General features: G+C 40.1%; 1 protein-coding gene across 5 annotated transcripts in view; it reads left to right on the top strand.

Moving 5' to 3' along the window:
- Nucleotides 1-6,210, top strand: part of si:ch211-269e2.1 (cohesin subunit SA-2) — a 158,353-nt gene extending 152,143 nt beyond the window's left edge. For all 5 annotated transcript variants that reach the window (XM_063054562.1, XM_063054565.1, XM_063054563.1 and 2 more), the window contains 2 exons: nucleotides 112-239; nucleotides 1,193-6,210. In XM_063054562.1, coding sequence (XP_062910632.1) covers nucleotides 112-229 — 118 coding nt within the window. In that variant the 3' untranslated portion in view covers nucleotides 230-239; nucleotides 1,193-6,210. The remainder of the gene's footprint in view (nucleotides 1-111; nucleotides 240-1,192) is intronic.
- The last annotated feature ends 6,277 nt before the right edge of the window (nucleotides 6,211-12,487 follow it).

Here is a 12,487-nt window from a genome sequence, read left to right on the forward strand (position 1 = left end):
TATACTAGACGTCCTTTCAGGTCTTATGAAAGGGGGATAGAAGCTGGCCTTTTGGTGAACATGGAAATATGAATGTCTGTGAAATTATATGAGCTCTGCTTTCTCCTTTAGTGAGTATGGGACCATCACAATGGAAGTCACAGAGAATATAACAACAGAAGATGCGGCTAAATCACCTGAAAGTGACCTTGATGACTTGAATGAAATATTGGATATTGATAATGACTGATGTGAACCTGGTAAGTCTTAGAATGAGCCTGCTTGTATTTATTATTTTCCCCCTGAAGTATTGGAAATGTGGATCAAAAAGATTCTGCAATTTTTTTTTTGAAGTAAAACTAATATCCTTTCCTGCTGTAAGAGCTATAAATAATTGTTCGATTATTTCTGTCAGACTGAAATCTAAAATATATCTAGACATGTTTCAGTTTAATCTTTGAGCTCAAAATGTTTGGTGAGTTCAGAGTGGCACAGATGCTAGGGTCCCTGTCTCACAACTCCAATAGCACAGTCAAATCCCTAATCTCTGGCATTGTATGAGCGGAGTTCACCTGTTCTCCCTGTGACCACTTGGATTTGCTCCAAATACTCCATTTTCCTGCAACATCCCAAAAGGTGCATGGTTTCGGAGGCTAAATCATGTTACCTGTAGATCAGTGCTAGAATCTGTGGGGAGAGGATGGGAAATATGGTGTGAAATAAAACTAGATCATTAGTGCTAATGTGTGCTTGGTGGTTATCGCGGACTTTGTGAGCTGACGGATCCGCTTCCATACTAAGACCCTACAACACACTGTTCTAATATTTTATGTGGGTTGTCAAACTGAGGCCTTATTGACTCCCTTGAATGGTATACAAAAGAGAGCCAAGGATACTATATTGCTGCAGAGAGTAAATTGTCCTGCCCAATATTTATCCCTCAACCAGCAAATCACAAAAATAGGTTATCCAGTCAATATCAGAAGCTTGCCACGTGCAAATTAGGTGCAGCGTTTCTCACATTTTACCAGTGACCATATCTAAAAGACCTTTCTGAAAAGTGATTTGCAATGGCAACTTGAAAGGCATCTACAAATTTGTTTAAGCATTTTACCAAAAAAAGTTTCTAAGACCTGTATTTATAGAAAAGACCAACAAGACTTAAATAGCATTTCAATGTCAATAAAAATTGTGTACTGTTGTTTTTTCATAGATGCCAGTGAGGGGGATATCTCGTGGCAGTGTCGGCGTCAACATTTCCAATTGGGAGCTGTCGAAAACACTGAAATCTTACAAAAATAATTTATGTTACCAGCATAATTGGAACCAGAGACCAATGAACAGTTGGTGGTACTGTTGCAGTACCTAGGAGCAAAACAGAAGAAAGTTTCTTTGCAGGAAAGCCCCTGCAGTAGGACATCTCCCATGGCTGAGGTAGTTCTTCAAAGGATATTAATTTCTGCAGCTCGTAAGATCTTATTCCTTCCTCTCAAAAATAGTTAGTGTACAAGTGACTTTCACTATTTTTATTCTTGGGTAAATGGATGGAGTTGCATTTCATCACTTTCAGCATTACAGTAGAAAAAAAACAAGCTGACAAAATGAGTAAAAAATAGTGTAATTCAGTGTAATTATGTATGATACCTAACTGGGTTAGTTTATTAGGAATTTAGAAATTAAGAGCTGAGTGCCAAGTAATAAATGGGGGAAGGTTATCAAATTATGCCAATAACTTTTAAAATTATACACAATAGTGTGCAAGAAGGTGTATCCCAATCTGTCAATCATGAATTTTTAAACAAGTATGACAGTACCAAGTATTATTAAGACAACCTATTTAGGGCTTTTAAGTCTGGATTTAACTGGCAGACCATCTCCAATTTGATCTTATTTCTCTGCAAATAGTGTAAGTGGAGGCAAGAAAGGGTTTAAGTAAAGCAAGATAGAAATGGAGAGCGAGGAAGGTGAACCAAAAAAACTGAGATTGGAAGTGCAGACTATATGCAGTGGCCACTTTATTAGGTACACCTGCTCATTAATGCAAATATCTAATCAGAGAATCATGTAGCAGCAACTCAATGGTCATATGATTCAGCTGCTGTTCAAACCAAGCATCAGAAAGGGGAAGAAATGTGATCTAAGTGACTTTGACCGTGGAGCGATTTCTTGGTGCCAGATGGCATGGTTTGAGCACCTCAAACACTACTGCTATCCTGGGATTTCATGAACAACAGCCTCTGGAGCAGGGGTTCCCAACCTTTTTTTAATGCCATAGACCCATATCATTAACCGAGAGGGCTGTTGACCCCAGATTGGGAACCTCTGTTCTGAAGTTTACAGAGAATGAACGGTATGAAGAACAAAAAAAAAACAGCCAGTGAGTGGCAGTTCTGTGGGCGAAAACATCTTGTTAATGAGAGAGGTCGGAGGAGAATTATCAGACTGGTTCAAGGTGACAGGAAGGGGACAGTAACTCAAATAACCATGAGTTACAACAGTGGTGTGCCGAAGAGCATCTCTAAATGCACAACATGTCGGACTTTGAAGTCGATGGGATACAGCAGAAGACCACACCATTTTCAATTCTTATACCTAATAAACTGGTAACTGAGTATATGTTGTTATTATCCAAAGTAGGTCTAAGAATGCTTGTTACAGGAGAACTTTGAGCGTATTCAATAAATGTAATTATCAGTAGATTCCAAATAGATGCTGAATTTTGGTACAATTGTCTAGTTATAGTTCTGCAATGCCAAGGTAATTTCAAACCCCCATTGCAGATAAGTTGAATTTAATAAATCTGGAATCAGCAAAAAGCAACCACAAAACATTTGTAATTATCATTAAAACACAAACAAGCTTATTAACATCTTCTAGGGAAAAGATTTGCAATTAATGCTGGGTCATTCATTAATTTTAAACTGACTAAATATGCCAAGGGATACTGGGCATTTTATTGAATGAGGAAATCAGGCTAAAGGGACAACCATCCCTAAGAAATCAGTCTGACAGAGAAATTGTCGCTCTGAGGTTCAATAGCCACAGTGGTTTGTCAGTAACGTCTAAGCAGCTGAGAAACGTAACTCACCTGGTCAATAATCATATGAATCATGGTAAACAATAGGATTGGTCCTGGGAGTGTCCAGTATTCACCATTGACCTTTTAATTTCAAGTCAGATCTGCTTCATACCTACATTCTTCCTGCTCAATCATTCAGCTGTTGAATCAGTAATTCTCCCCATTTAACATTATTTGTTGGAAATAATGCAAGAACATAGATTTCTGTCGAAGGGTTTCGTTCCGAAACGTCGACTGTATTTTTTTTCCCATAGATGTTGCCTGGCCTGCTGAGTTCCTCCAGCATTGTGTGTGTATTGCAAGTATGTAGAATTTAGCTCTAACCTGTCTCTCCCCATGGTTCCAGTGACTACAAGTCTAGCATTCTTGAAAAATAGCAAGATTAACTAATCTCAACGGTGTGAATGGGATATTTTGCACAAAATATCTACCATACTGGCTTATATTTAAAATGGCACATAATCAAAAACCTTCAGTGAATTAACACACACAAAATGCTGAAGGAACTCAGCAGTTCAGGCAGCATCTATGGAAAGACGGGGCGCCACAGTAGCATAGTATTTAGCACAACAGTATTACAGCGCCAGCGACCAAGGTTCAATTCCTGCCGCTGTCTCTAAGGAGTTTTTATGTTTTCTCCTTGACTGTGTGAGTTTCCTCCGGGGCTCCGATTTCCTCCCACATTCCAAAGACGGATGTGTTAGTAGGTTAATTGGTCACATGGGTGTAATTGAGCATGGCAGGCTCCATGCTGTATCTCTAAAATAAAAAAAAAGGAATAGAGTCCTTTAGTAAATTGATGTTCTGCCAGGTTATAGTAAAGAAATACACTAATACATTTTACATAAACCTTTGAGGCGTTTCTGAAACAGATGCCAGTGCAATTCATAAATACAGGATTTACAACTTGACGGATCAAGTAGCTCTGTGAGTATTACACGCAGACTGCTTTCTGGAGGGTGGCTCAGTAAAACTATCTGAAGTTCAGCCAGGTTATAAGAGGGACATTTCTATTTCAAATCTATAGGAGGAGAGATCTGTACTAATTCTTTGTTTTCAATTAAAGAAGTCACAGCCAGATACCACCGCCTCAAGCAGTGCATTAAATATCTCCCCTGCCTCCTCATTAAGTGCACGATTTCAGGCCACGATGGTGAAAACTGGGGGTGGGAGGAGAAGTGGGCAAAATTTGACACATTATTTGCATAGTAGTGGTATGTGGATATGTACAGACCAAGGTAATTTTATACAGCATTTGGGCTTGCATAAGCTATTAAAAATACAAACAGAAAAATAGTCATAGCCAAAATGAAGTCTTCATGATAGAGGCAAGTTGAAATGGTTCCTCACACGGCAGTGCAGCTTTTACTGCAATCGTTTTGCAGCACCAGCTTTCGCTGATCTGGGTTCTCTTCTTGCTGCTGCCTGGAAGAAGTTTGCACATTCTCCCCATGACCATGTGGGTTTACTTCAGGTGTTTTGGTATTCTCCCACATTCCAAAGATTTAAGGTTAGGTCTTTATTAATCAAGAACCTAGCAACCTCTGCTTTAAATATACCCAACGACTTAGCCTTCACAGCTGTCTGTGGCAATGAATTCCACAGATTTACCACGCTCTAGCTAAAGAAATTCCTCCTCATCTCCACTCTAAGGCTGTGCTCTCTCGTCCTAGTCTCTCCCATTGTAGCAAACATCCTCTAGGCCTTTCAATAAGCACTGGGACACCTGAAGGAGCAGCTTCAAAACTCAGGTTCCTTAAACATTTTACAAAGTTCACTATGTGCTTAAACCAACAGGGAGTGTTTAATTTAGCATCTATCTGCTGATATGTTCATTCCATGGGTGCCTTAGTGGTGACACCATCAGCAACACTGCATTAACAATTCTAGCTGAGCGTGACAAGGTCTGCAGGAATCCCAACAGCTGCCACAACAGTGTCAACTCTCTCTGCTCAATGACAGATGTTATTTCCCTAAATATGGGCACATTTCAACAGCAGCCATGTGTTCAGTCATTTATAACAACAAAAATAAATATAGAATCAGAATATTTTTCTATAAATTATACAATCTAATTCCTTATTATACTACGTAAATGCAAATTTTAACATCTGAACACCATGTCTCATTGTCCCAGTGACTGCAGTATTTCAGCTGGTCTACGGCTCACTTTGGCATTTCTAAAATTTCCTCTGTGCTAGCTCATTTTGTAAGAATTCTCATTCTTGGCAAAAATCAGCTTGGCACCTCCTGCCATATCTGTCACACTGGATCTCACTCCTCACATCTCTGCCACCTCATCTTTGATGTTGCTCCAGAATTATGGAAAACCACCCCCACTTCCCCAGAACAGCCATTGTCTGGCTGTTGTTTGACTGTCACAGACTTGAACTTGGGGCAGCATGGCAGTATAGTGGTTATAGTACCGGTGACCCAGATTCAAATCCTGCCACTGCTTGTAAGGAGTTTGTACGTTCTACCCATGACTGCATGGATTTCCTCTGGGTGCTCTGGTTTCCTCCCACACTCTGAAGATGTACCGTTTGGTAGGTTAGTTGATCCTTGTAAATTGTCCCGTGATTAGGCTAGGATTAAATCATTGGATTGCTGGATGGCGTGACTTAAAGGTCCAATTTCTCACTGTCTCACAATAAATAAATAAATTACTCTGATTGGTGTGCGGCTAAGTAGTTGCAGTTGCTTACCAATGACAGGAGGGCATCACTTTCTCTAAACCACGAACAATGCTTTGACATTTGTTCAATTTGTACGCAGCTGATAGTTCTCTTTAATCTATTGATTGATGTAATACTCAGAATTTAACTTGATTTGGTAGCAATACTTTTACGATAGAGATTCTCTGCTCAAATTAACATATCTACTAGAATTCTGAAGAATATTTGTTTCCAAATAACAATGATTAGTCACGGCCATAAGAAATTTCGAAACTACATTCATTGAAATGTTATTTTTCCAAGTCATTCATGTAATTGTTCATTATGTTCAAAGACAGTTTGCAAGGTGCTCACCAGTTAAGGACTGTAATTGTGCATGTTAAATAAAGCTGATATTCCAATACAAAACAAATTCTTGTTCTGTCTTCTTCAGCCCTTTGTCACTTCTATCACCTCCCAGTTTCTGGCACCATTCCCACACTCCCATTTCCCTTCTACCCCTCACATGGATCCTCCCATGACCTGTTAGCTCTTCTGCTCTGGCCATCTCCCCTCAGTCTTGACCAAAACATTGACAGTCCATTTTCCTCCATAGATGCTGGCCACCAAATTCCTCCAGCATCTTGTGTTACTCCAGATTCCAGCATCTCCAGTCTTTTGTGTCTTCATAAAATGAACTGTTTCAGAAAACTAGAGTGGTATTTAAGCAGTCAGAAGGAATGGTCTTAGGGAGCATTTTGGAACAGAGGGCCCTTGCTATGCAAGCCAAAGATCCTTGAAGATGGCAGCACAAATCGATCATATGGTAAGGAAGATATATGGGACACTGGCCTTCAATAATAAGGACAAGTGAATACAAGGGTAGGGAGGTTATGTTCCAACTTAATAAAAGACTTCTAGGACTTCAGCAAGAGTACTGTGTGTAGTTCTGGTCACTACTATACAGTATATAAGATGTGATAATGCTGAAACAGTGCAGAGAAAATTCACCAGGATTTTAGTTATGAGAAGCTGATGGGCCAGGTCTGTTTTCCCTGGCATGGAGGAAATTGCAAAGGGACCTGAATGAGGGATATACAGGGAGTGAGGGGATGTAAAAAGAGTAGACCTTTCCCCTAATCAAAGGCCTATGGAGATTAAGAGATTTAGAAGGGATCTGAAGGGAACCTTTTCTCCAGCCAAAGAAAGGCAGTACTTGGAATGCACTCTCAGAGTAAGTGGTGGAAGTAGAGATCACAACAAAATATCTAAACAGGCACTTTAATCACCATGCACAGAAAGCCACAGGCCAAGTGGTGGAAGATGGCATCAATACAGATACTCATTGGTCTTCATGCATGTGGTGAGTCGAGTGGCCCATCTCTTTGCTGAATGACTCAATGGAAACCAAGAGCTAATGGTGTTAGATGTAGATTTTCCAGGTTTGTCTGTAGCTTGCCAGCACCTCAAAAGATTAGAAGCCACAGAAAATTGTGCAGTATGTGTAATTGATCAAAGATAAAAAGCACCTCTATTTGTCAAGAAGCTAAAGAATTTTGGCATGCCACCAATTTTTAATTGATGCACCATGGAAAACATCCTATTCAGATGTATCATGTCATAGTATGCAACTGCTCTGCCTGTGATCACAAGAAACTGCGGAGTTGTGGACACAGCTCACCATATCACAGAAATTAGCCTTTCCTCCATGGACACTTCTTACTGTCTTGGTAAAACAGTCAACATAATAAAAGCCTTCTCCCACCCAGATATTCTCTTCTCCCCTCTCTCATTGACCAAAAGATAAAGGCCAGAAAGCATGTATTACCAGGCTTCCATCCCTCATAAGGTAACCTTACAACCTACTTTATTAATGGCTTTGTGCCTTTTAGTCTATCTACACTGCACTGTACAACTGTAAAACCATTCTACATTGATGCAGTACAAGGTAAACCAATAACAATGGACTGTTATAATGAACTGATCTGTATGGAGGGTATGGAAGATGTTTTCCTCTGAATGTTTCAATACACGTGACAATAATAAACCATTTTACCAATTTGGATAAAATACATTAGAAAAGACTCACACACTTCCAATCTTGACCTGCCATTAATTGTACTTGTCCAAACTTTAGAGGTTCATACCAGTCTTGCTGGTCCATCACCCTTGTCCTAGACCTCCATTAATTCCCTGAACTCAGGAGTGTTCAAACACTGCACACATCAGGGAGGGGGAGACTTACCTGGATGCTCTGTTTCAGTAGGTAGTCACACCCCTTAGATTAGCTGCCTCAAATTCAGTCTGAGGGTGTGACTGTCTCAAATAAGAGGGTGTGACTGCGAGTGAGGCAGGTAGTGGGATCCAAAAGACAGTGTTAGGAGGAGCCTTGGCCCTTGAGCTTGTCCAACAGGTCTGAGATTTTCTCCCTGTGTGGATGAGAGTGGGGGCTGTAGGAAGGATGAGCAATCTAGCGATGGCACTGCAGTTCAGGGACCCATTGAAGGGGTGGGGGGGAGAGAAGAGAAATTTAGTGGTAATTGGGGATAGTATAGCCAGGGGAATAGATAAAGTTCCCTGTTGCTGGGATAGAGTGTCCCGAAGGCTGTGTTGCCTGCCTGGTGCTCAGGTTTGGGACATCTCATCTAACCTGCAGAGGAATTTGCGGGGGGGGGGGGGAGATCCGGTTGTCATGGTCCATGTAGGTATAAACCACATAGGTAGACAAGGAAAGAGTTCCTGCTGAGGGAATTTGAGCAGCTAGGGGCTAAATTAAAAAGCAGAAGCAAAAAGGTGGTAATTTCTGGATTACTACCTGAGCCCCATGCAAATTGGCACAGGGTCAAGAAGATTATAGAGAGTTAAATGTGTAGCTCAGTGATCGGTGTGGGAAAAGTGGGTTTGAATTCATGGGAAACTGCCACCAGTATTGGGGAAGGAGGGAGCTGTTCCATTGCGACAGGCTCCACCTGAACCATGATGTGACCTGGATCCTGGTAAACTGCACAACTAGGGCTGTGGGTAAGGCTTTAAATTAAATAGGATGGGGTTGGGTTCAACAAATTGGATAAGTATGGATAAAGTAAAAGAGAAAAGTGTGGATAAAGTTAAAGTAAAAGCAAAAATTAAAAAAAAAGAGAAAAGTAAGGGTGGAGTGCAGGAGAAGTCAAAAGCAAAAGAGACAAAGGTGATTAGATTTTAAAAGCACAATTAGTATAAGGGCACTTTATCTGAATGCCTGCAGTATTCAAAACAAAGTCAGTGAATTTGTGGCACAAATCAGTATAAAGGGGTACGATTTAGTGGCTATTACAGAAATGTGGTTGCAGGGTGGAGAGGATTGGGAATTAATATCCAAGGCTATATTTAAGAAAAGGTTGGATATCCAAGGATATCCGGTAATATGGAAGGATAGACAGGAAGGTGAGGGAGGTTTGGTAGAACAATTAAGGATGAGATCAGGGTGATAGTGAGAGATGATACAAAATCTAAGGATCAGATTGTTGAATCCATCTGGGTAGAGAATAGGAATAGTAAGGGGGAAAAAAAAATCACTGTTGGGAGCTGTCTATAGGCCACTGAATAATAACATTACAGTGGCACAGGAAATAAACAAAGTAGTACCTTGAGGCATGTAAGAATGGAACAGTAGTTATTGTGAGGGACTTCAACTTGCACATAGATTGGGTGAATCAAGTTGGTTGAGGCAGTCTTGAGGAGGACTTCACAGAATGCATGTGTGATAGCTTTCTTGAACAGCATGTTACTGAACCTACAAGGAAATGTGCCATCTTGGATCTGGTCCTGTGCAATGAAACAGGTAGAATTGGCGATCTTGTAGTTAGGGATCCTCTTGGAAAGAGTAATCACAGTATGATTGAGTTTCTCATACAAATGGAGGGTGCAATAGTTCAATATAGAACCAGTGTATTATGCCTAAACAAAGAAGACAACAGGATGAGGAAGGAGTTAGATAGGGTAGTGGGAATATAGGCTATATGGTGGGACGGTTGAGGAACAGTTTAAGACTTTCGCAGAGATTTTTCATGGTGCTCAACAAAAGTGTATTCAAGTTAAAAGCAAGGACAGTAAGGGTGGAGGGGTGGAGTCAGCCATGAATAACTAAGGAAATAAAGGAAGGCATCAAACTAAAAGCTCATGTGTACAAAGTTGCCAAGAGTAGGGGGAAACTGGAAGATTGGGAAAACTTTAAAAAGCAACAAAGAACCCATAACCGAGCAATAAAGGAAGAGAAGCTAGATTATGAAAATAAACCAGCACAAAATATAAAAATTGATAGCAAAAGTTTTTATAATTATATAAAGCGGAAAAGGGTGGCCTAAGTCAACGTAGGTCCCTCGGAGGGTGACAAGGGGGAATTGATATTGGGTAATGAGGAAATGGCAGAGGCTTGGAATAACTATTGCGTTGGTCTTCACGGTGGAGGACACGACTAACATGACAAAGAGAGATTATATGGATGCGATGGGAGGCAAGGACCTCGATACAATAGCCATCACTAAAGAGGTAGTGCCGAGCAAACTTGTGGGCCTGAAGATAGACAGTCCCCTGGTCCTGATAGAAGGTATCCCAGGGTACTAAAAGAAATGGCAGAGGTTATAGTAATGATGATAATTTACCAGAATTCTCTGGACTCTGGGCAGGTTCCGGTGGATTGGAAGGTAGCGAATATCACTCCATTGTTCAAAAAGGATGTAGGCAAAAGGCAGATAACTATAGGCTAGTTAGTTTAACATCTGTGGTTGGAAAATGCTTGAAGCTATCATTAAAGAAGAAATAGTGAGGCATCTGGAAAGAAATGGATCCATCAGGCAGATGCAGCAAAGGCAGGTCCTGTTTGACAAACTTACTGGAGTTCTTTGAGGATATAATGAGTGCAGTGGATAGAGGGGAACAGATAGACGTTCTTTACTTGGATTTCCAGAAGGCATTCGATAAGATGCCACATGAAACACTTATCCACAAGATAAGTATGCATAGAGTGGGGCTGATGTATTAGCATGGATAGAGGATTAGCTAACCATTAGAAAGCAGTTGGGATCTCTGGATGGCAAATGATGGTGAGTGGTATACTGCAGGGTTCAGTGCTGGGCCTGCAACTGTTCATGATATAAATTAACGAACTGGAACAGGGGACCGAGTGTAGTATATCTAAGTTTGTTGCTGACAGTAAATTGAGTGGAAAAGCAATTTGTGCAGAGGATATGGAGAGTCTGCAGAGAGATATAGATAGGTTAAATGAGTGGGTGAGGATCTGGTGGATGGAGTACAATGTTGGTAAATGCAAGGTCGGCCACTTTGGAAGGAAAAATAGAAGATCAGATTACTTAAATGGTTAAAGACTGCAGCATGCTGCTGTGCAGAGGGATTTGGGAGTGCTTGTGCATGAATCGCAAAAGATTGGTTTGCAGGTGCTGAAGGCGTATCTGGAAAACTGCTTTTGGTTCTGGTCTCTTTACTTGAGAAAGGATATACTGGCTTTAGAGGTGGTGCAGAGGAGGTTCACCAGAATGATTCTAGAAGGATGAGAGAAGATCTTGTAGAAACATATAAAATTACGAAAGGGATAGATAAGATAGAGGCAGGAAAGTTGTTTCTACTGGTAGGTGCGACTAGAACTAGGGGACATAGCCTCAAAATACGGGGGAGTAAATTTAGGACGGAGATAGTGAGAGTAGTGAATCTGTGGAATTTTATGTCCATCAAAACAGTGGAGGCTACCTCAGCAAATATATTTTGAGACAAGGTTGGATAGACTTTTGCACTGTAGGGGAATTAATGGTTATAGGGAAAAGGGAGGTAGGTGGAGATGAGTCCATGGTCAGATTAGCCATGATCTTATTAAATGGCAGAGCAGGCTCGACAGGCCAGACTCCTGCTCCTATTTCTTATGTTCTTAGGTGCTTGCATTCATGTCCTGTTCTGAGTGTGAATTCTCCAGTGTTACACCAATATCTATTTTCCAGAAACTAACAAACATATCCCTTGAACGTTAGTAGCATAAACTCCATCAGCTCTGATACCTGTAACTCACTCATTAATCTAAACACCCACATATTCTTCATTTCTGATTTAGTCAAATATCTATTTCCCATCACTCAAAATGTAAATAAATATTGAATCATGATTTTAAGTTCCAGATGTTTCCTCCCAAAGCACCGATAAACACTCCAACCATGTTACATTAGATCTGTCAACCATGTTCATTCACTTACCACAATTTGTATACATATTGAAAAATGCAGTTTTAGAACTGATCAATCACACCATGTTAATGTATAGTACTTAAGAAAAAAATTCATCTCCATAAATAACATTAAGCACTCAAAACAACCTTATTGTGTAAAAATATTTTTAAAGCAACAACAAATTTCAGATACGTTAATAAATTACTGATTTTTGTTTTCTCCAAAGCAGCATTCAAGTGGTTCAAATGATTCATTTATTAAATTATAGTATGGAAGCATGCATTGACAGACTATTTGGAATGGCATTTTTCGAACTAAAGTGTGAAATGTCTAGATCTTCTGATAGTCATGTTTTACTTTGAATTAGTGTGGTAGCAGAAGGTTGTTATATTGCTTATGACCAAAAATCATTGCACAGTAATAAATATATTAAAAAGGTACTGGTGGAACTGCCTAAAATATTACACATAGGAGATTCAACATCGGCACTAAAGTAAATTGTTTTGAAGTTCTCAAAGAATAAGATGGCAAAATAACTAATTGATAATAGAAGTTGTTGGAAAAAA

This window comes from Mobula hypostoma, chromosome 7 (genome assembly GCF_963921235.1).
Source record: "Mobula hypostoma chromosome 7, sMobHyp1.1, whole genome shotgun sequence".
Taxonomy (NCBI): domain Eukaryota; kingdom Metazoa; phylum Chordata; class Chondrichthyes; order Myliobatiformes; family Myliobatidae; genus Mobula; species Mobula hypostoma.